The 25,364-nt window shown below is 41.9% G+C and overlaps 1 protein-coding gene across 2 annotated transcripts in view; it reads left to right on the forward strand.

Moving 5' to 3' along the window:
- syde2 (synapse defective 1, Rho GTPase, homolog 2 (C. elegans)) overlaps positions 1 to 23,288 on the forward strand; it is a 153,772-nt gene extending 130,484 nt beyond the window's left edge. For both annotated transcript variants that reach the window (XM_072510312.1, XM_072510313.1), the window contains exons 6-7: positions 2,281 to 2,512; positions 18,472 to 23,288. In XM_072510312.1, coding sequence (XP_072366413.1) covers positions 2,281 to 2,512; positions 18,472 to 18,974 — 735 coding nt within the window. In that variant the 3' untranslated portion in view covers positions 18,975 to 23,288. The remainder of the gene's footprint in view (positions 1 to 2,280; positions 2,513 to 18,471) is intronic.
- Positions 23,289 to 25,364: the final 2,076 nt, after the last annotated feature.

The raw sequence follows: 25,364 nt of genomic DNA on the forward strand, positions 1-25,364 counted from the left end.
GACAACAGGTGAAACTGGACAGGAGGAGGAATGGTGAAGCAGTAGAGTTACCTATGGCCCCTCGTGGACTATGGCTAATTATGGATTAATGGTAGTGTTTGGTGTTTCCAGCCAATTAAAGGTGCTTCTGTCCACCCATGTGGCTGGTATCCTGATTTCTTGCCAGGCTTGCCATCTTTCCCGGTCACCAGTTTTGCCATTTAATTAACGTGGAAATTCCAATTGAGTTTTGTTCGGTTTCAGTCACTGTCATGGTTTAAATGTTTCTTATCCATTGCAAATAGTAGACTAATCCTGACAATATTTAACTGAGGTTCTGAAGTAATGTGCAACTAGTAACTTATTTGCAAAAATCCTTCATGGTCTTTTGGTTACGATGTGTTTGATTATTTTCCAAATGAATAATGGCTGAGGATTAATTGAAAGCTTAAATGCATATTCAGCATTTGCAAGTTTTCTTGATTATTGGGGTAAAAGTGATCACCATTTCAAAACTTAAAAGGAAGAAGGTTTGAGTTCAGAGAATTTTTTATGCTGATTAGCAGTTCTTAAGTATGAACCTTTTTAGTTTGCTGTTGGGGCTGTGCTGTGATTGAATCCAGGAGGTCTGGAGTATATTTGCAGTGCCATCATACCACGTTATTGATGTGCTTTCCACTGGCGCAGCTCAAACATTCTTATCACTGCTTTTGTTCCTTTTGCATTCTTTGGATGCATGCAATAATCTAAAATTAAGTGGGATGACTTTCTGGGATGAAAGATTTGCTGGTATTTAGGTACTGGAAGCAACTTTCATTCCTGCTTGAATTTGCAAGTCCGCCTGCTTTATACAATGAATTAAACAAGCTTATTGCACATTTGCACATTATTTTTGTTCAGTCCAGTCCACTAAAATTTGAAATGTTTGAAATAAGTGTAGCCAGAGTGTGCCAGTTCTGAGAATGATTTCTGTGTTTGGACATACAGTGGGCTCCCTTTTAAGAAGCTGGTTTCAAAAACCATGGAGGACTTTAGTTCACAGTTGCTTTTTATATTAAATGCTATGATATATTTGAGAGCCTTACAAAGGAAGCCTGTTGTAGGACATTAAATGGTTATTTCCGACGACTTCTGTCATGCAGCTGTGTTCCTTTCTATACATCTAATGCCATTTATTAAAGTGCATATGAATAAAATAAGCAGAGATTCTGGAGACCTTATTTACTCAATTTTGTTCTCTGACCACATAATTGGAATATTTTATTTAATGTATAACTTCATCAACTAACAGGCTTGAAATTATTTTGCTCGATTTTAAGAACAACCTGGGTTGACCAATTTATTGTTTTACCTGAAAATGTATCCAGTTAATAAATAGGTTTTACCTCATGAATTGCTGATACCTAAAAATATCCACAAGATAGTTTTTAAAAGTTTACATTTGATGGCATGAAGTCAATTCATTGACTCGGGTGTACATCAAATAGTGCCCATTCTTCGGGAACTCTGTGGATGCTTAAGGACCCAAAAAAGGGTAGAAATGTGAAACGCTCCGAACTTGAGTCAGGATAAACAAGCTGTCGTTACCCATGCCTGAAGCAGACGTTCGGGTCCGATGAGTTCCTCCACTCCGAGATTAATTTACCCTCTGGTAGCCTATGCCTTCATAGGCTGCACGTGGGAAAGAGTTCTACAGTAATCGCCTGCAACAAAGAATATATTAACTGAATAAAGCCAGAAAAAGCTAATCTTCATCCATCAAGTGTTCACAGTGGTTAGCACTGCTGCCTCAGCGCCAGGGACCCAGGTTCAATTCCGGCCTTGGGTGACACTGTGGAATTTGCACTTTCTCCCCATGTCTGCATGACCTTTCTCCTGGTACTCCGGTTTCCTCCTCCAGTCCAAAGATGTGCAGGCAAGGTGGATTGGCCATGCTATATTTTGTCCCTTGGTGTCCAAAGATGTTTAGGTTAGGCAGGATTACAGGGTAGGGAGCTCTTTCGGTGGGTCGGTGCAAACTCGATCTGCTGAATGGCCTTCTCCTGCACTATAGGGATTCTATGATAATGGGTTACCATGTCACTTTTATCTCATTACAGTTGGGCTATCTTAGATCTCACCAGTCAGGAGTCTAGAGTGCTCTCGCCACATCCCCAGCAAGCAAGTCCAAGTGTCCAAGCCATTATGTTTAATCCCCCATTTACTGTGCTGTTTCCAAAACTTTAAGCCATTATCCTGTTAGTTGCGATTTCTGCTTTGTTTCAGTTGTACATTGCTAATCCTATGCACTTTGTATCTTAGGCAACACTGAAGATGCTACTGGATCACCTGAAACTTGTAGCATCATATCATGAGGTAAATAAGATGACATGCCAGAACTTAGCAGTGTGTTTTGGCCCAGTGCTTCTAAGTCAGCGTCAGGAGACTTCCAACCATAGCCACAGGGTTTTTACAGATTCAGAGGAGTTGGCCAGTGCACTGGACTTCAAGAAGCACATCGAAGTATTGCATTATCTCCTTCAACTTTGGCCAGGTGAGAGAAATTTGGCAACATCTTTAAGTATTTAACTTCAACAAACTTTTTAAAATTAAAAACAGAAAATGCTGGAAAACTCAGCACATCTGGCAGCATCTGTGGAGAGAGAGAAAGAGTTAACATTTCAATTCCAATATAATTCCTCTTCGGAACGGCAGCATTTTCTGTTTTTATTTCAGATTTCCAGCATCTTCAGTATTTTGCTTTTTTCAATAAATTGTGTTGAAAAATTAAAAGTAGCTTATCAATGTTGAGCCAAGACACCATCTTCTTTTCTATATCTATACTCAACACTGAATATTTTGATGGTGTATTACTGAAAATCACATTTTAAAGTGATGCAGAAAATTGACTCTGAACTCTCGGCTGTGTTGGAAGGTATTTGTGTTTTCTTGAATTCTTCTCATTTCCATCTTGGTCAGTTCCTGAACTCCTGTTCCACACAAGTGACATTGCCTCGTCCAAGTGGCCACACTCTATTGTGGGGGTGGAATTCTGCCTTTGTCCAGCAGCAGACACCAAATGAACGTATTCTGCAGGAGACCTGGCAGATTCTTCCCTATCCTGGCTTTGGGCTGCGAAGCCACTTGTAGCAAACCACAACTGAAATTAATTAATTCAATACAGATCAAAACTGTTTTGCTTAGTTACTTTGGCTTTACCAAATAAGCCATTACTGGAAACTCAATAAAACTTTGTTTAACAAATTCCGAATTGTAACATAACCTTGCATAATTCTGCATCATTCTACTGTTCTTCCAATCAATGGTTACAATGGAATTTTTTTCATTGCTTTCCCTCCCTCCAGCAATTTATGCAGCTTGGTCCCATCACTGTAACCTATGATCCAGGCAACGGTGCTAGAACACAATGGCGAGTGAGTCCAGAATCCGCAACAAATCTGTTTCCTACTAATAGTTACCCAACACTATTGAATCTATCTAATAGAATCTACTATGTTAAAATAAACACCCAGCCATAGCAAAATATGTTGTAATGAAAGGCGCCAAATTTTCCAAACCATGTCAAAGAATAAAGAACAAATAACAATGAAAAGTACAGTACAGGAACAGGCCCTTCAAGCCTGTGCCACCCATGCTGCCCATCTAAACTAAAATCTTCTACACTTCCTGGGTCCGTATCCCTCTATTCCCATCTTACTCATGTATTTGTCAAGATACCCCTTAAATGTCACTATCGTAAACTTAAATGTCCCAGGAAGATTTTATTTTGGGACAAGTTACATGGCCATGTGGCAGGGCAGAATTGTTCAGGGACAAATTCAAGAAAGGAAGCAGGAAGACAGCAGCTCATCACTTGAGTGCAGCTATTCACAAGAGTGTGAATGTAGGAATTTGGTAAGTGAGGGAATTTTAAAGGTTAGATTCAAGGGTTAATCTTTTTAATATCTAGTTTACTTTAACAGTAAATTGTAGTTAAATTCTAAAAAGTTTTCCCGAGGGCTGTGAAGTGCCCAAGCGGAAGATGAGATGCTGCTTCCCCAGCTTGCGCCAGGCTTCACTGGAGCATTGTAGCAGGCCAAGGATGGACGTGTGGGCTTGAGAGAAAGGTGCAAAGTTAAAATGGCAAGTAACAGGAAGGTTGGGGTCATGCTTGCGGACTGAGTGAAGGTGTTCCACAAAGCGGTCACCCAGCCTGCGTTGCAGAAATGAAACCACTCAATAGAACAATATTAATTCCCATCATTGCATTGTTCATCCCAGTCTCAATAATAGCTGCTAATACTCTTTCCAAAACTCTGTAGGGTAATTGGTTCCAGCCATTTTTTAATATTCTGTCCCCAGCCCCAGTTAATTAAGACCAGAACGCACAGATTAACAAAGTGACATTGCAAATGCTAATCAGTGAATTGTAGAAATCGATCAAATATAGAAGATTTTCACCAAATAATGCTCACATCAGTGATTTAGTCCTCAACACATTTTTTGTTTATTCACGAGATGCAAGTGTCACTGGCATAGCTAGCATTTGTTGCCCATCCCTAATTGACCGTCAGAAGATGGAGGTGCGCTGCCTTCTTAATAATAATAATAATAATAATCTTTTATTGTCACAAGTATGAAGTTACTGTGATGAGCCCCGAGTTGCCACATTCCGGCGCCTGTTCGGGTAAGCTGGTACGGAAATTGAACCCATGCTGCTGGCCTTGTTCTGGATTACAAACCAGCTGTCTAGCCCACTGAGCTAAACCAGCCCTCTTGAACTATTGCAGTCTATATGTAGGTACACCCATTGTGCTGTTAGGGAGGCAGTGTAATTCATATTTGGGAATGGTATGTGGCTTGAAGTTCTTGCTCTTCTAGCTGGTAGAGGACTGCGTTTGAAAGGTGCTGTCGATTAATACTTGGTAAGTTGCGGTAGTGCATCTTGTAGATGGTACACACTGCTGTTGGTATGGGCCAGAGCTGGAGGGGTTGAATGATTGAGGAGGTGGATGAAGTGCCATTCAAGCTTTGTCCAGGATCATGCCCAAATTAATAATCAAAGAAAATGCTCTCCCTACTTTTCTGAGGGAGAATTGCAATTTTGCAATCTAAATTTGTCAAGAAAAGTATCTGATTCCAGCCTACGGTCAATTGCAAATTAGTGCATTTCGCAGTGTAAATTAGTTTCTTCATCTATGTTTTCTCACTGCTTCCAATCTCAAGTTTTTCAAGAAGTGGAGAGTATATTGTGATTTCAGTGAGTTTTGGTAATAATTCATTTGTGTTTTTACAAGAAGTGGTGTATGGTGTCATATCGTGAAACAACCTGGTTAATTGAAGGATCAAAGTGCACATTTCACATTTTATATGAAGAAACATTTGTGAAATGCCCTCCAGGGTTTTATTTTTTGTCATTAATCCAAGAGTCCTAATTTCCTAAATTACTTGCAGTTCCATTATACCATCACCCGAGTGCACAGAAGGTATTTCTATCCTGGCATTTATTATGGGAAAGGGTACTGCTGACTTCCTGCAATTCCACTTTTCCCAATGAAGCTTGGAATTCAATTGCCCAGAGCTCAGTTATTTCATACTGTTTTAATAACCTGAAGTAATTTTATAGCTTAAAGCAGATTCCTGTTTGAGGATTTATTTAAACTGCCTAGTCCTCAGACTGTTCTGGTAAGGACTTAGCAAGAAACAGATGTGTAGCATGTGCTGACTTTTGAGGAAAATTCCCTAAAAGCTTGCTAAAAGGAATGATGTACCTTCGAGTTTTTAATTTCAGGAAACTAAATTCTGGATAGTACGGTGGCACAGCGGTTAGCACTGCTGCCTCACGGTGCCGAGGACCCGAGTTCGATCCCGGTCACTGTCCATAGAGTTTGCACCTTCTCCGCATGTCTGCGTGGGTCTCATCCCCACAACCCAAAGACATGCAGGGTAGGTGAATTGGCCACGCTAAATTGCCCCTTAGTTGGAAAACATTTTTGAAAAGGAAACTGAATTCCATCTTTTTCCTAAATGTAAGTTCCGATGGTCGTGGGTTATCGTTGATATTTGCTTACAAAGTCAGCTAAGCATCATCACCAACTTCTGGACAGCAATTGGGGATGGACAATAAATGTTGACCAAGCCAGCAACACCCACATCACGTGAAAGAATAAAGAAAAAACATGCAATATCACAGTGTCAGACATGACTCATCTCTGTGTAAGAAGATTGAGGTTCAAGTCTTGCTCCAGAGACTTGAACACAGAAATGTAGCCTGAATTCGTAAAGCACTATTGGTGGCATCATTTTTCAGATGAAAACAAGCACAGCCTGCTTTCTTGCATGATCTAAAAGGTCCCATGGTCACTGCACTTTAAGGAGGATATGGGTGTGTTTGAGAGGCTAGAGAGAAGATTTATCAGATAAATTCTAGCTGCAAAGTTACATTGGAGGAGCTGGGCTTGTTCCTAGAACAAAGGGAATTGAGGGAAGATTTGGTTGAGGATTGACAGGTTTAGATAAGGTAGAAAGAAAAGCTATTCCTATCCCAGATTTGATATTTTGGACACGAGAAGAGGGAGACTATGGGGAAGAACTTATTTAACAACAATTATAATGACGTGGAACTCGCTGCCTCCAGCCCCACACCTTCAGATGTGTTCCTCAAATTCTGGCCTCTTGACCATTTCCAGTTTTAATCCCTCCATTGTTGGTGGCCATGCCTTTTACTATCAAGGTCCTAAGCTCTGGAATTCACACTCTGAACCCAGCTCTTTAACCAACCTTCTGATCAACTGTCCTAATATATGCTCTGTGGCTCAGTATCAAATTTAATTCCTATTCCTGTAAAGCACCTTGGTACGTTAATATGTTATAGGTACCATGTAAATGCGAGTTGTTTTCAGATTCTACCCCTGAAGATTGAGAACTCGCCCAAGTGGTGAATGTGGGGAAAGTAGTGTTCAGATCACTGTGGTGGTGCATATGCCACAAAATTGCTCCACTGTCATACATTTTTAAAAAGCAAAGACTTGCATTTTACTGAGATGCACATATCAAAGTCCTTTACTGCCAGTAAAGTACTTTTTGAAGTGTAGTCACTGTTGTAGGAAATGGGGCAGCTAATTTGCATTCAGCAAACCCCCCACAAACAGCATAATGATGATGATCCAATAATCTATTCTTTTTGTGATGTTGATAGAAGGATCAATATTGACCAGAGCATCTAGATTAATTCCCCTGCTGCTCTTCAAAATAGTGCCACATCAACCAAGCAAGTAGATGGTGCCTCAATTTTTTAATTAAAAAAAAATAAATTTAGAGTATCCAATTCATTTTTTCCAATTAAGGGGCAATTTAGCGTGGCCAATCCACCTAACCTGCACATCTTTTGGGTTGTGGAGGCGAAACCCACGCAAACACTGGGAGAATGTGCAAACTTCCACACACGCTGACCCAGAGCTGGGATCAAACCTGGGCCCTCGGCGCCGTGATGCAGCAGGGCTAACCCACTGCACCACCGTGCTGCCCTCCATGGTGCCTCAATTTAACACCTCATCTCAAAAGTGGCACCTTCGACAATGCAATGCTCCATCTCTGCTGCACTGGAGTGTCAGCGTTGATATTCTTGAGCTGGAATAGTGGGTTAATAATCCATTTGGTTTTTAATGCACAAGTCAATCAAAGTAACTCTTTGTGTGAGTTTTTTTGATTTTGGATAGCTTCCACTTTAATAACCTATTGTTTACTTCATCGATCTCTCCCATCTTTTTTTTACTGTTTTTAGATTTCTGTTGGCATAAATTGTAGAATTTCTGCATAATTGATTCTGGTTCTCACTGAAATTTTTGCCAGACCAGTTTTTTTCTCTTTAAATATCATGGCGATTATCAGCTCTTAGCTGGACAAAAAAGGGTGCTTAATGAGAAAGGAGGGTGTTGTGAAAGAGTGAAGTCTCGGCTTGGCATCTGTATCAAAACAAAATGTGGACATGGGGTAGTGTAGCCGAGTGGAGGAAAAGCCAGTTGTGCATTGAACATAGACAATAAGTGTTACTGTGCCCACTGCCAGAGCAAGAATGTTTATTATGTGAACTCCTGGCCTATTTTTTTTTCTGACCCATTTTCTCTGCTGTGATGAAGGCATTGACTTATTGCTGGACTTTAATTCCACAGTTAATTGTCATGCTGCCATTCCTCAGCTCTGAGCAGAGATGGCACTAGCTAACAGACTACTTGATCAAGGGCATCATCACTCATCTATAGAAGTGCATTTCCAGCTGGAATTGCTGATTCGAGTTCTTAACAGCAACTGTCGTTATTTTCCTTTTGCTAACACAGGAACTGTTTTACATGCCACATTTATAATAATAATAATCTTTATTTGTCACAAGTAGGCGTACATTAACACTGCCGTGAAGTTATTTCGAAAAAACCCTAGTCGCCACATTATGGCTCCTTTTCGGGTACAGAAACATTTCTAAATGATACACAAACCAGGTTATTGCTGTCTTTTTGAAGTTGCAGTGTTGCTCAGTGATTTGCATGAATTAACCAGCCATCTTGGAATCACAGATCACTACAGTGCAGAAGAGGCCCTTCAGCCCGTCAAGTCTGCTCCGATGCATGAAAGGCCCTGACCTACCCACCTAATCCCACTAGCCAGCACTTGGCCCATAGCCTTGAATGTTAAGACGTGCCAAGTACTCCTCCAGATACTTTTTAAAGGATGTGAGGCTTCCCGCCTCTACCACCCTTCCAGGCATTGCATTCCGGACCGTCGCCACTCTGGATAAAAACGTTTTTCCTCAAATTCCCCACTTGTTAAACCTCCCACTCCTCACTTTGAACTTGCGTCTCCTCATAACTGAGCCTTCAACTAAGGAACAGCTGCTCCTTATCCACCCTGACCATGCCTCTCATAATCTTGTACACCTCAATCATGTCACCCCTCAGTCTTCTCTACTCCAGAGAAAACCTCTCTTCATAACTTAAATGTTCCATCCCAGGCAACATTCTGGTGAATCTTCTCTGCACTTCCTCCAGTGCAATCACATCATTCCTATAATGCGGCGACCAGAATTGAACACCGTACTCCAGCTGTGGCCTCACCCAAAGTTCTATACAGCTCCACCGTGCTTTTGTAATCTATGCCCCGATTGATAAAAGCGAATGTTCTATATGCCTTTTTCACCACCCTATTCATCTGCCTTCAGGAATCTATGGACAAACACGCCAAGATCCCTTTGTTCTTCAGAACTTCTCAGTTTCAGACCTTTCATATTATACTTCCTTGTTAAATTACTCCTTCCAAAGTGTATCAGGTCGCACATTTCAGGGTTAAATTTCATCTGCCACTTTTCTGCCCATTTGACTATCCCGTCTATATCTTCCTGTAACCCAAGACACTCAACCTCACTGTTAACCACCCAGCCAATCTTTGTATCACCCTCAAACTTACTGATCCTACCCCCACATAGTCATCTATGTCATTTATATAAATGACAAACAATAGGGCGCCCAGCACAGATCCCTGTGGTACGCCACTGATCACTGGCTTCCAGACGCTAAAGCAGCTGTCTATCATCACCCTCTGTCTCCTACCGCTAAGCCAATTATGAATTCACGGTACAAATCAACCTGTATCCCATTTGCATTTGTCGCCCTAATAAGTCTCCCATGTGGGACATTGTCAAAGGCTTTGCTGAAATCCATGTAAACTATATCAACTGCACTACCCTCATCGTTACATTTGGTTACATGCTCATAAAATTCAATCAAACTTGTTGGGCATGACCTCCCTCTGACAAAGCTATGCTGACTATCCCTGATCAAACCTTGCCTCTCCAAGTGGAGATTGATTCTCTCCTTCAGAATCTTCTCTAGTGGTTTCCCAACCACTGATGTGAGACTCACTGGTCTGTTGTTCCCTGGCTTGTCTCTACAGCCTTTCTTAAATAGTGAGACCACATCAGCTGTTCTCCAGTCCTCTGCACCTCCCCCATGGCCAGAGAGGAATTAAAAATTTGGGTTAGAGCCCCGGAAATCTCCTCCCTATCCTCCCACAGCAGCCTGGGACACAATTCATCTGCACATGGAGATTTGTCCACTTATAAGCCTGCCAATACCTGCAGAACATATTGGGCCTGTACCCTCCCCACTTCATCTTTAACCCCCCACCCCCCCCTATTGCTCTTCTGTAGGTTTCCCCACAAGTATCACTTTCTAGTTTACCTTTTTTAAAAATCTTTATTGTCACAGGTAGGCTTACATTAACACTGCAATGATATTACTTGAAAAGCCCCTAGGCCTTGGCCAGATCCTACCTTATTTTGTTAAAATCTACTCTCTCCCCTATTCCAAAATCTTTTTTGCAACTTGTCTATTTGTCCATAAATAATTTAAATTGAACCACGTTGTGGTCGCTTTCACCAAAATACTCCCCACCAACACATCAGCCACCTGTCCAGCTTCATTCCCCAGAATTAGGTCCAGCACTGCTCCATCCCTTGTTCGGTCCTCAACATATTGAGCTAAAATGTTCTCTGTATACATTTTAAGAACTCTATTCCATCGAAACCCTTAACATGATGGCTATCCCAGTTAATTTTGGGAAAGTTGAAATCACCTAATATAATTACCCTCTTATTATTTTTACACCCCTCTGCGAATTGCACAGATATTTGCTCCACAATTTCCCGTTGACTATCTGGGGGTCTATAATAAATACATAGCAACATAACTGTCCCTTTTTTACTCCTGAGCTCTACCCGCAAAGCTTTATTTGATGCTCCCTCCAAGATATCATCTCTCCTTCCTGCAGGAACTGCCTCCTTAACTAATAATGCCACCTCCTCTTTTACCCCCTCCTCTGCCTTGCCTTAAAATTCTATATCCCTTGATGTTGAGCTGCCAATCCTGCCCCTCACTCAACTATGTCTCTGTGATAGCTATTATATCATAATTATGTCAATCATCACCCTTATCTCCTCTTATCTCCTCCTACCTTTAATATTCCTGGCATTAAAGTAGAGACCATCCAGCCTTGTCTTACTCCCTTTAAAACCGACTACTGCTGTATTCCCTCTGACCTGATTGCTTTTCAATGTTCTCCTGTGTCCCTATTCTGCTATCAGCATGTGTCCCTGCCCTATGTCAAATTACTTTAAACTCTTCCCAACAGCACTTGCAAACCCGCGCGACAAGGATGTTAGTCCCACTCTGGTTTAGATGTAGACTGTCCTGCTTGTACAAATCTCTCCCTCCTGTACCAACTTGTAAACTACGCAATCATCTGTGCTATTCTCCTATTCCTGTGCTCATTAGGGCGTGGCACGGGGAGTAATTCACAGATTACAACCTGCGCTTTAATCTACAGCCGAACTCCCTGAATTATTGATGCAAGACCTCATCCTACTTTCTACCTATGTCATTGGTACCAACATGCACCATGACCTCTTCCTTATCACCCTCTCCCTTCAGGATGCCCTGCAGCTATTCAGTGACATCCCGGACCCCGGCAGCAGGGAGGGAACACACCATCCTGGAGTCTTTTTCACGACCACAGAAGCACCTATCTGTGCTCCTAACTATGGAGTCCCCTATGACTATTTCTCTTCTGCGCTTTGATCCCCCCCTGCTGAACAACAGAACCAGCCGTGGTGCCACTGCTCTGGCCGCTGCTGTTGTTTTCCCCCGAATGGCTATCCCCCCCAACATTATCCAAAACAGTATACTTATTGGAGAGGGAGCAGCCATGAGAGATTCCTGCACTGACCTTTTGAGCGGTCACCCAGCTTTCTGTCTCTCCCTTGGGTGTGACCACGTTTCTATAACTCTGGTCTATGCCGCCTGCCGCCATCTGCATGCTCTTCAGTGCATCCAACTGCTGTTCCAACCGAACCACATGGTCTGTGAGGAGCTTAACCTCAGTTGCTTAAACTACCTGTTAAATAGTTTTAAACTGGAACAATTTTCCTCCAGTTATGCTGATGTGTGATTGATTTTTTTGTGAAAGGTGATGTTCCGACCATGTGAGGAGGGTTTAAAAAAAAAAAAAGACTTCCCTCTACTACCTCTCCAGATCTGACGGTAACCGGGTTTTGGTGAATTTTGAGAGGATGTGCTTTGCCAATATTGCAGGAGTCCCACTAATGACCAGACAATCTGTTTTTCTTATAATGTTGATTGAGGGATCAATATTGACCAGAACACCATGGATAACTCCCTGCTGCTTTTCAAAATAGTGCCAAGAGATCTTTTACATCACCCGAGCAAGCAATTAATGCCCAGTTTAACAATTTGAAATGATAAAGAATTAGACTATTTTCTGAGTTTAGACAATTAATAAAATGTTCATTAAAATTGCTTCATTGTGATGTAAGCCTACTTGTGACAATAAAGATTATTATTATAAAAAAATAGGTAAATTGCAACCACCCCTCATATGTAACCCATATGTTCCCTGGGTTCACACATACACTTGTATGGATGGTAGAATAAGGGGATAGGCTTAAAGATTTTTTTTCTTTTTACAGTTCGTGAAGTTGATAAACAAAGGAATATGTGGTTATCTGTCCTCTGGCTGATCCCAATACGGTGATCCTACGTTGCGGCCATTTTATTCCGTTGTCTTCGTCTGTGTAATTGTATGGAGCAGATTTCCACATTTTATTCCCAAAAGATTTCCGTTTGCAGTAGATTTCCCTTCTCAGGATGGTTACTTTGCAAATCTTGGCACTATACTTGAGAGAAAAACAGCTTCTTTGCATCCTTGTAATGTAGCTTTATGATCTCTAACTCTCTGGCTTGATAAGTAGTTCTTAGAATTCTGCTGGCTGTATATTCCAGAGGAGTTTGATTAATTAATGTCAGCTAAAGCCATTGCTTTTGCAAACATGTAATTACATTTTGATGCCTCAGCTCTCAATCTTTTGAAGAGTTCCAGGATAGTCAGTCACAGAGGTTCATAGCACAGAAAAGGCCCTTCGGCCCATCATGTCTGCACAGGTTAGAAACAACCACCTAACTATTCTAATCCCACTTCCCAGCCCTTGGCCTTATATGCCTTGGCATCGCACATGCATATGATGGTGTGTATGTCCACAGGATAATGCGGTCTTTTATTGTCTGGGTTTGGGTGTTTGTACACTTTTTACCCCACTTGGGTGGAATGCACTTTGTATATTTTAGTTTTAGGGTACGGGAGATTGAGAGTAGAGAGGTCAGGAGCACAGATTTGACTTCACAGGAGGGGGCCAGTGTTCAGGTAGGTGGTTTGAAGTGTGTCTACTTCAATGCCAGGAGTATACGAAATAAGGTAGGGGAACTGGCAGCATGGGTTGGTACCTGGGACTTCGATGTGGTGGCCATTTCGGAGACATGGATAGAGCAGGGACAGGAATGGTTGTTGCAGGTTCCGGGGTTTAGGTGTTTTAGTAAGCTCAGAGAAGGAGGCAAAAGAGGGGGAAGTGTGGCGGTGCTAGTAAAAAACAGTATTACGGTGGCGGAGAGGATGCTAGATGGGGACTCTTCCGAGGTAGTATGGGCTGAGGTTAGAAACAGGAAAGGAGAGGTCACCCTGTTGGGAGTTTTCTATAGGCCTCCAAATAGTTCTAGGGATGTAGAGGAAAGGATGGCGAAGATGATTCTGGATAAGAGCGAGAGTAACAGGGTAGTTATTATGGGAGACTTTAACTTTCCAAATATTGACTGGAAAAGATATAGTTCGAGTACATTAGATGGGTCGTTTTTTGTACAATGTGTGCAGGAGGGTTTCCTGACACAATATGTTGACAGGCCAACAAGAGGCGAGGCCACATTGGATTTGGTTTTGGGTAATGAACCAGGCCAGGTGTTAGATTTGGAGGTAGGTGAGCACTTTGGGGACAGTGACCACAATTCGGTGACGTTTACGTTGGTGATGGAAAGGGATAAGTATACCCCGCAGGGCAAGAGCTATAGCTGGGGGAAGGGCAATTATGATGCCATTAGACATGACTTGGGAGGGGTAGGTTGGAGAAGTAGGCTGCAAGTGTTGGGCACACTGGATATGTGGAGCTTGTTCAAGGAACAGCTACTGCGTGTTCTTGATAAGTACGTACCGGTCAGGCAGGGAGGAAGGCGTCGAGCGAGGGAACCGTGGTTTACCAAAGAAGCGGAATCTCTTGTTAAGAGGAAGAAGGAGGCCTATGTGAAGATGAGGTTGAAGTTTCAGTTGGGGCGCTTGATAGTTACAAGGTAGCGAGGAAGGATCTAAAGAGAGAGCTAAGACGAGCAAGGAGGGGACATGAGAAGTATTTGGCAGGTAGGATCAAGGAAAACCCAAAAGCTTTCTATAGGTATGTCAGGAATAAAAGAATGACTAGGGTAAGAGTAGGGCCAGTCAAGGACAGGGATGGGAAGTTGTGTGTGGAGTCTAAAGAGATAGGCGAGATACTAAATGAATATTTTTCGTCAGTATTCACTCAGGAAAAAGAGAATGTTATGGAGGAGAATGCTGAGACCCAGGCTATTAGAATAGATGGCATTGAGGTACGTGGGGAAGAGGTGTTGGCAATTCTGGACAGGCTGAAAATAGATAAGTCCCCGGGGCCTGATGGGATTTATCCTAGGATTCTCTGGGAAGCCAGGGAAGAGATTGCTGAGCCTTTGGCTTTGATTTTTATGTCATCATTGGCTACAGGAATAATGCCAGAGGACTGGAGGATAGCAAATGTGGTTCCTTTGTTCAAGAAGGGGAGTAGAGACAACCCCGGCAACTATAGACCGGTGAGCCTCACGTCTGTTGTGGGCAAAGTCTTGGAGGGGATTATAAGAGACAAGATTTATAATCATCTAGATAGGAATAACATGATTAGGGATAGTCAGCATGGCTTTGTGAAGGGTAGGTCATGCCTCACAAACCTTATCGAGTTCTTTGAGAAGGTGACTGAATAGGTAGACGAGGGCAGAGCAGTTGATGTGGTGTATATGGATTTCAGTAAAGCGTTTGATAAGGTTCCCCACGGTAGGCTATTGCAGAAAATACGGAGGCTGGGGATTGAGGGTGACTTAGAGATGTGGATCAGAAATTGGCTAGCTGAAAGAAGACAGAGGGTGGTGGTTGATGGGAAATGTTCAGAATGGAGTTCAGCCACAAGTGGAGTACCACAAGGATCTGTTCTGGGGCCGTTGCTGTTTGTCATTTTTATAAACGACCTAGAGGAGGGCGCAGAAGGGTGGGTGAGTAAATTTGCAGACGACACTAAAGTTGGTGGGGTTGTCGACAGTGCGGAAGGATGTTGCAGGTTACAGAGGGACATAGATAAGCTGCAGAGCTGGGCTGAGAGGTGGCAAATGGAGTTTAATGTAGAGAAGTGTGAGGTGATTCACTTTGGAAGGAATAACAGGAATGCGGAATATTTGGCTAATGGTAAAATTCTTGGAAGTGTGGATGAGCAGAGGGATCTCTGTGTCCATGTACATAGATCCCTGAAAGTTGCCACCCAGGTTGATAGGGTTGTGAAGAAGGCCTATGGAGTGTTGACCTTTATTGGTAGAGGGATTGAGTTCCGGAGTCATGAGGTCATGTTGCAGCTGTACAAAACTCTGGTACGGCCGCATTTGGAGTATTGCGTACAGTTCTGGTCACCTCATTATAGGAAGGACGCTGAAGCTTTGGAACGGGTGCAGAGGAGATTTACCAAGATGTTGCCTGGTATGGCGGGAAAATCTGATGAGGAAAGGCTGATGGACTTGAGGTTGTTTTGTTAGAGAGAAGAAGGTTAAGAGGAGACTTAATAGAGGCATACAAAATGATCAGGGGGTTAGATAGGGTGGACAGTGAGAGCCTTCTCCCGCGGATGGAAATGGCTGGCACGAGGGGACATAGCTTTAAACTGAGGGGTAATAGATATAGGACAGAGGTCAGAGGTAGGTTCTTTACGCAAAGAGTGGTGAGGCCGTGGAATGCCCTACCTGCAACAGTAGTGAACTCGCCAACATTGAGGGCATTTAAAAGTTTATTGGATAAGCATATGGATGATAATGGCATAGTGTAGGTTAGATGGCTTTTGTTTTTTTGACTTCCCATGTCGGTGCAACATCGTGGGCCGAAGGGCCTGTACTGCACTGTATCGTTCTATGTTCTATACTGTGGCTGGCTGACAGTCCTCCATTGTCTTAATTGGATTAAAGTTTGTTTTTGAAAAATTTAAGCCAGAAAAGGAAGAAATGGAAATTGTATCTGTTTATTAATTTAAAAAAGCACATCATCATAACTGTCGAGCCACGAGAATGATCGGTTGGCAAGAATTTTAATTTGTGCAGTTCAGTCCTTTCCATGGGACTCCATAACAATTCAAATTAACATAGTGGCTTTAATGCAATAAAATGTCCCACGGCACATCATGGGAGCATTGTAAAACAAAATATGGCACCAAGCCACAAAAGCTAATAGGGCAGATTATCTAAGCTCGGTTAAAGAGGTAGGTTTTAATTAATATCTTGAAAGAAAAAAGCACAGTAGAGAGGTGCAGAAAGAATTCCAGAGTTACTGAAGACATAGCCACCAGTGGTGAAATGCTTAATATTGGGGATACCCAAGGGGCCAGAATTAGAGGAGCGCAGTTATCTTGAGAGGGTTGTGAAGCTAAATGAGATTAGAGGGTGGGGCAAGGCCCTGGAGGGATTTGAAAACGAGGATAAGAATTTTAAAACCATTGCTTGCCCGGGAACGAATGTAGGTCAGCAAAGACACAAGCTATAGGTGAACGAGACTTAGTGAGTTAAGGCAGGATTTTGGAGGGGAGCTAAGGGTAGTTTCGGGGGGGGGGGGGGGGGGCGGTGTAGCACCAGAGGAATCCGTGCAAGAACAGGAGGAAAAGCCACCTCAAGCAATACAATTAGATATACATGGATGGACGGAACTAGGTAAGAGCAGTCCCACCCAGCTGGATGACAATGGAGAGGCATTTGACAAAGTGTGGTCAACCAGACCTAAAGACTGGAGGAATGTCTACTGTTTGTCAAGATGACATGAAAGTCATGTGAAATGACATCCTGTCAGAGTTGATTTGATACTGTGGCAGGGTGGAAATCTGATCAGACAGAAAACTTGGAATTCCGGGCAAGGTGGTACACATTTTGGAGGAGACTAGTTCAAGGATTTTATAGAGGAAAGGGAGGTTGGAGTTGGGATGATAGTTTGCAAGGGCAGTGGGGGTCATGGGTTGTTTATTTTTGAGTGTTAATCTTGAAACAACTTGAATGAATACAATGCTTTGGCCATTTATGAACATTCATATTAAGCAGGACTAAAAAATCTGGCCCCTTGAGCCTGCTTTGCTAGCTGCTTCCTTGTACCCATTCCTCGATTAATTACGCTGAAACACCTTGCCTGAAATGTTTTGCAGTGCATCTGTCTGACAAACTAAATTACTGTTTTTGGTTTGAGTTAAATTGCACATGTCCAATATTACATTGTCAGTGTGCATTACATTTGCAGATTGTTCCTTTGGGATACTTTCACAGTAGTTAATACAGTTACAGAGGGAGCTTGATTAGAAGTGATTCTATATTGTAAAATATTTGCAAATTATTGGAACTAATATATATGAAATTGGAATTGTAAAGCAAGAGTGCAGGACTAAACTGCAGGATTGAAATCACTAGAAAGCTGCTGTGCTAATGGAAATTATGTTTGTAAAAGCACTGCACGGACTATATATAAGTTCACAAGGTCTCCGTGCTGTAAAATGAATGAAGCTGACCTGCTTACAGGGAACACGCCTTCTTAGTATCAAGACGTTTTCCCCCAAAATGGAACAAGGTGATGCTTTTCCCCCAAAATTACATTTGCTGTTGTGCAACTGAACATTTAGATAATATGTAGCACATTCTAAAATTGACAAAATGAATGCAATTGCAAACGTATTTCTCACTACACCATAAATTAAATCACCATTGTAATAATGTTTGTGCTAGCATGTGATTGTCCAGGTTGGCATATGTTTGGTGTGATTGAAGCTTGAAACTGAATCATAATGAATTGTTTGCTGCAACCAAATTTAGCTTTGCATAGGAATCCCTCTGCACTCCCTTTTAAACAAGATATCTATGCTTTAATTTCAAACTGGTCAAACATAAAGGCTAGTGAAGAAGCTAAAGACGTTTAATTTGTGAAGGGACTGACATTCCACCACAAGGAAAGGACTTTAATATCAGCAACAGTTCTAAAGTATTGCACAAATTGAGAGTATCCCGAGTTACCAGCAGAATAATTGATGAACTGCATATGAGAGAAGTGAAGCACCATAATGTAAAATGAACATAATGTTGCTGCTGTGTGAAAGTTCAGTATTACAACCAGTTGTAAAGTAAGAAAAGGTCATATAAATTAGCTGGTCTATTTACGGTACACAAGCAGCAGCTGCAATTCAACTGTAAGCTAATTTGCAATGAAATATCGTGGCTGAAGAACTTAAGTTCTTTACAGTTTAGACGAGAACTAATATTTCATATTGTTTTTCTCTTGCAGTGCAAAATGTGGGTACCAAAGAGTACGTGGAAAGCAACGGATGTTCTGAACCGAATAAGCCAATTAATTATGTGAAGAGGAGGAAGCAGCGACCAGCAGTGCTAAACTTCGCAGATGCTGATGCAACTGGGGTACTCCGACCCAGGCAGGTCAGGCTCGACAGTCCTAGTAACCGCTATGCTGGGGACTGGAGCAGCTGTGGTGAAAGTTACCTTCTGAGATCAATAGAAGATAGTATAGAGGCAGACTATGACGATGTTCCTTCAGAAGATACTGGAAGCGAAGAAGAAAATATAGTAGGAGGAAGGACAAATTGTGTGATGGAACCACATGCAGAGGCTAAATCCAAAGAGCAAACCTATGAGGCCTATGTAAGAATGCAGAAGATTAACCCAGCACTTCGACATAGGGTAAACCTAAAAGATCTCCAAGAAAGTATTGACACACTAATTGGAAATTTAGAACGAGAACTCAGCAAAAACAAACTGAATGTCACTTACTAAAATAATTCTCTTCATTCTGGGATAGAGGAATGGCATTGCAGACCCAACCGGACAGTTCTATTGGCTGTTTTTGATGGTATATGGACCATCTTGGGTCATCTGGCTCATTCAGGCATTCCAGGACATTTGTATGTAAACGTTTATTCTTCTTATTGGAAGAATTTGAGCAGATTGACCCTTAGGGGTATGTGGTGCCTTAGAGGCATTTTTGTTTAAGTGTACTGTAGACTGAGCACTGTGTTCAGGTAGGAATGTTAACTGATGCACTTATAAAGCAGGCTTTTAATAAGGACTTTTTGAAGGAGATTAGCCATTGCCACTCAGCAGACACTCTTAAGGACTGAATCCTGAGTCATCGTTAAGAAGCTAAAAGTGTTTAATTCTGATCGTTCTCATTTTTGAGGATGGTTGCTGCTTGGCAGATCTTTCTGCAATGTGACAGAGTATTTTTTTTCTTTCAGTAATAATTACCAGTTAGTGATTTGCTGGTCACCTTTCATTTGCAATGTAATACCAAGGCTGCTATGAAGAGACCATTTCAACAAGAACCCTGCACATTTTTTTGGGTGATGACAAATATTGTAAATTGTTTCCTTTCTTATTAACACGTCTCCGTAACTGTATTTAAACCCAAATCAAAACAAATGGTATATTTTTCTAACCCAGTATATTTTTGATAAAGTGTGGACACATCATTTATAGTGACGCACCTACCAGAAGGCCAAATACTGTTCGATGTACTGCCTGGGAAATGTAGCATATATAAATATATACAGTAAAGTGCTCGATGATGTGAGCTGTGAGGAAGTGTTCTCAACATAATGTGGCTGATCATTTGCAATATCTGCTGTGGTATTATGTCTTTGTCATGTCAGTATTGATAACTAAGATTATTAACAGAGTATTAAAACGGGTGTTTTCAATTCAAATGGTCCGTATTTTTACGCAGATAGGAAATGTGAATGAATAACGGCTCTCAGTTAAAACAGTCAGCCAGTGTTTTTAAAGGGAGGCTGATTTGTGCATAGTGTTGGGTTCATTTTACATTCATTTTTATCTATTTCTGGTCACCTTTCTGTGATAACTGGTGAATTTCAGTTTTAATGAGAGTAAGATGAGAATCTACAATCTAAACATTACAGCAACGTTTTTGACAATACTGCAAATGGCACAACTAAACACAGAATTTGAAATTTCTTCAAACCAAATACTTTGTACAAAGTGTAGAGTGGATTTTCGTTTTAAAATCTTTTTACAAACAAATAATTTGTTATGAACCATTGAATATAGAAAGCCGAGTCATAGGAGCAGAACAGCCAAAGAATGTCTGACTAATTGGAGATCCTCATGTTGTCCTGTCAAGGAAGACATTCAGGGTAGTCTCCCAACCAACATTTCTCTTTGTATTGGAAAAGGAATTATGCTTCTCTTTTTCTTTTTAACCCGACCAACACTTGTGATCAGTACAGATCAGAAAGTCATCCATCCAGAGACTCAGCAGTACCCCCTCCTTGTCCCCTCGTTTCCCACAATTTTGAATTGTTTCTAACCAATGCCAGGCTTGCACCAGCATAAGAAAGTCTGTTCAACAGATTGATTGTTCTTTCTGTCAAATTATTTTGCCCTCAATTCTAAATTTGTCGATTGCTAGTTTGAACTGGCATCTCTTTTTCCGCAAGTTAATTTGAAATAGCATTGGGAATTTACTTTTTTTGTTCTGGGATTTCCAGACTCTACATTTGGCTGATATTCAATGGACACTACAGCTAGAGTTTTATACTTGTGGAACGGCCGGTCAGCAATTTGCCCTGGATAAAAGCAAATTACTGCGGATGCTGGAATCTGAAACAAAGGAGAAAATGCTGGAAAATCTCAGCAGGTCTGGCAGCATCTGTAGGGAGAGAAAAGAGCTAACGTTTCGAGCCAGATGACTATTTGTCAAAGCTCAATTTGCCCTATTCACTTTAATGGACTGGAAAATCTCATGGTAGTGAGTGGGGAAGTGGCAGATGGAATTAGCAACAGAGGAAGTTGTCAGCTCAAACAGGCAAGTCTTTCATTTCAGTCTGAATTTTGAAGTAGGTCGGGAGTGGTAGTTGATAGTTATGTCTAAGGTTGTGCAGGGTGTACAAAGAACAGTACAGCATAGGAACAGGCCCTTCGGCCCTCCAAGCCTACGCCGGTCACATGTCCTATCTAGACCAACCGCCTATATCCTTCTATACCCCATCTGCTCATGTTTCTATCCAGATAAGTCTTAAAGGTCGCTAAAGTATCTGCGTCAACAACCTCATTTGCTAGTGTATTCCAGGCCACCAGCACCCTCTGTAAAAAAAAATTAAAATAAAATAAAAATTTTAAATTTAAAAAAAAAAAAAAAAAAACTTCCCCCGCACATCCACTGAATCTATCCCCCCCTCACCTTGAACTTGTGCCCCCTTGTAATTGTTATTTCTGCCCTGGGAAAAAGCCTCCAGCTGTTCACCCTATCAATACCATCATTTTAGAAACTTCCATTAGGTCGCCCCTCAGCCTCCATCTCTCTAGGGAGAACAATCCCAGCTTATTCAATCTCTCCTCATAGCTAGTACCCTCCATACCAGGCAAAATCCTGGTAACCCTTTTCTGTACTCTCTCCAAAACCTCCCCGCCCTTCTGGTAGTGTGGTGACCAGAATTGGACACCGTATTCGAAATGTGGCCTAACCAACGTTCTAGATAACTATCACATAATTTGCAAGCTTTTATACTCGATTCCCTGTCCGATGAAGGCATGCATGCCATATGATTTCTTTACCACCATTTCCACCTGTTTTGCCTCTTTTAAGGAACTGTGGACCTGCACCCCCAGATCTCTCTGTCCAAATCTCTCAGCCATGTTGAGGCGAATGGAAAGGGGATCCACAGTGGTTACCACTGCTGCCTCTCAGCGGCAGGGATCTGGGTTCGCTCCTGATCTTCAGTAACTATCTGTGGGTGTGGGGAGTTTATACATTATCCCTGTGCCTGCGTGGGTTTCCTCCGGGTACTCCGGTTTCCTCCCACACTCCAAAGATGTACAGGTTAGGTGGATTGCCATGCTAAATTGGGGCAGGGGAGTGGGCCTAGGTAGGGTGCCCTTTCAGAGGGTAGGTGCAGACTCGATGGGATGAATGGCCGCCTTCTGCACTGTAGAAATTCAATGATTTTAATATTGTGCTAGTTGTAACCTGTATGATGCAAGGTGTTGATTTCTGGTCCATTAACACAGGCATTTCTGAGTACAATTAAAATAGCCCTGATGCAGAATCATTTCCATTGCCCTAAAAGCTGAGGTGTTGAGCAGATGATTACTTGTCTGCACTTTATTCTTGCACCTTGGACTTTGTTTTCCCTTAGTTTTTGCCCCTTTTCTTAGTCTCTGTGCTTCTTGTCTTGGCAAAGACTGTCAGTGCATTGAGGTTGCTTTAGCAGCTCTCAGCTTTCAGAATTATAATTCTCCACAGTCTGTCCAAATTTAAATGTTACTTGATTTTCGGCTGCATGATCTATTCTGATCCTCAGCCAAAATTATGCTAATGAGGCGACCACAATAAATTGAGTGCAAGCAGCATATTTATATTTTAGTCTGTCAAGCATGACAACAGACATTCTGGCATAGCCTAGATGTTCCTCTTGTAGGTTAACATCTGGAATGAAGATTTATAGAATCCTTGAATTTTCTAGTTCCACAACGTGTATGAAAAATATTTAATTTGAAAAAGAAATATATAAATTATATGATCTACACCTTGAGCAATTCCATTTGGTAGTTTCATTTACATCCAGACCAGTAATGATGGGATTAAAAAATGTAATTATTTAATACTGTTACTTTTATTTTTCAAACATTTTTAAATTTTTTTGTTTGAAAAATTGGTGGATGCAATCTTGAACACTTACTGAAAATATTAAGTCTGGTTGTAAAAGAATAAACTTTTTTTTAACTGCCAGTGCAGTAATGTCACAGGTTTGTTCTCCTATTCTTTAACTTGCTTTTAAAATGATCTACTAATTTGTATACAGTGTATAATATGAACAAATTGGATCATGTTGGTTTTAATTAACATTCCTCACAGCTTAAAGATTCTTTGTAAAAGGGTTTTCAGGCTCTAAGTTATCAGTTGAAAATTCTATTCTTGTGTTTTCATAATCCCATATGCATTCTGTTCCACAAAAACATAGTTACTTTGAACCTGATAAAGTATCACTAAACCTGTAAATACGATTATATATGCTGATTTTTGAGTATTGTGCTGTACTGTGACACAAATATTAAAAATGCATATTTAACAAATTCAGTTTTGCTGATACTGCTAAATATGGATAATTTATGTAGGATATTATTTGTACCCTCTGGGATAACGTTATCCACACCAATATGAGCAATATATATCGTTTAGTATAAGTACTTTTTCAATGAGGTTAGTGTGTTCACTCAAATGCACAATTATTTAATTAAATGTTCTTAGTTTACTGTACCTAGCAGAGTGAATAGAATAACACATCTTTTTGCACTATAGACTAAAGAATAACATGCTTTTTGAATATTGCTGATGAGAGACATGTTGCCAAAGATTTTCATCTTGCACTCATCAAGCCAAAAATGCCAAATTTGAAACAATCACAACTATGTATTGTTCAGAAAATAGCATGCTGATTGGTTGGCAAGTTGACTCTGGCCAAGGCGTTGCCATGGGGAAAGTAGCGGGGAACTATATGCACCACCAGCTCAGAGGTAATTAAAAAACAACATATTCCTTTAAATTGAAGAGAATGGGTTTGTCACTTCTGGCAAGCATAAATTAACCATGATACTGATGTGTTAGGCAGGTTGGTTCGATGTGGACTGCACTCGATGCAGGGAAGTTAGAAACAGACGTCTAACACAGGAGAAGATCCAACATTGTTTTATTCAGCTAGATGAACTGCTGTACATATTCAGCTGTGGGTAGACACTATACTGATCTGACTAGTGACCTTGTAGTAGCCTGACCAGACTTACTAGCTACCGCATGGTGTTTGTGCTTGCTAGCTCGTGGACTCTGACTGTCTCAGTAGCTGGGTCCTGAGAGAGCGGGAAACCTAGTGCCCTCTGGCTTTATAGTGGTAGTGTCCTGTCTGGTGATTGGCTTTGCTGTGTTGTATGCTTACTGGTCATCCTATGTGTCAATCACTGCCTGTCTGCATCTCATTATATACATGAGTAGATATTATGACAGATACGAGCTTTACTGATTATCTTGAATTGGTTGTTCTTGTAGCTATTAGCGCACTCTGGAATGTTCATGCACTTCCCAACTGCAGAATCCCATCTAACAGTAGACATTTTGTTGTGGGATTTGCAAGCGCAAGCTGGTTGAGTATATTCTGTTCTCCTACCTGTTACAAACAACCAAAGGGCCGTGCTATTGATTCAAGCAGCCAATTATTGGGATATACGGCCTAAGTACCTGGCATTGCACAAGCATTCATACACAAAATTACCTAATTATGTGGTAGGCAGAACATTTTTTGGGACTGACCGCAGCAGCATCCTGTTAGTGGAAAATACCACTCGCATAGCCACTCCATGTTAGCAGTGTGAAATGGCTTGCTTAACTTCAAATCTTTGAGATACTTTGGCATGTTTGCTCTGTCTAAAGGCAATCAGCGCACTTTTCCTCTGCAGTATAAATTGTCGTGAAATTTGGCACTTTTGCATTCCCCATGATGAGTGGAAGACATGTCCCTCTTTTCAACAATATCATGTTTTTTGGGGGATGAAATATTTCCCCATAGATAAGCGAACAGGCAAAATCTGCACTCTTTAAGTGCAATATTTGGACATCATAAATTTGACAGAAGATAATCTGTAGCTTTGGTGTTTGCTACTAAACAAGGGCGAAATTCTCCCGAAACGGCGCGATGTCCGCCGACTGGCGCCCAAAACGGCGCCAATCAGACGGGCATCGCGCCGCCCCAAAGGTGCGGAATGCTCCGCATCTTTGGGGGCCGAGCCCCAACATTGAGGGGCTAGGCCGACGCCGGAGGAATTTCCGCCCCGCCAGCTGGCGGAAACGGCCTTTGTTGCCCCGCCAGCTGGCGCGAAAATGACATGTCGGGGCGGCGCATGCGCGGGAGCGTCAGCGGCCGCTGACAGTTTCCCGCGCATGCGCAGTGGAGGGAGTCTTCTCCGCCTCCGCCATGGTGGAGACCGTGGCGGAGGCGGAAGGGAAAGAGTGCCCCCATGGCACAGGCCCGCCCGCGGATCGGTGGGCCCCGATCGCGGGCCAGGCCACCGTGGGGGCACCCCCCGGGGCCAGATCGCCCCGCGCCCCCGCCCGGAGCCTGCCCACGCTGCCTTGTCCTGCCGTTCAGAAGGTGGTTTAAT

The sequence above is a fragment of the Scyliorhinus torazame genome, chromosome 7 (assembly GCF_047496885.1).
Source record: "Scyliorhinus torazame isolate Kashiwa2021f chromosome 7, sScyTor2.1, whole genome shotgun sequence".
Classification (NCBI taxonomy): Eukaryota; Metazoa; Chordata; class Chondrichthyes; order Carcharhiniformes; family Scyliorhinidae; genus Scyliorhinus; species Scyliorhinus torazame.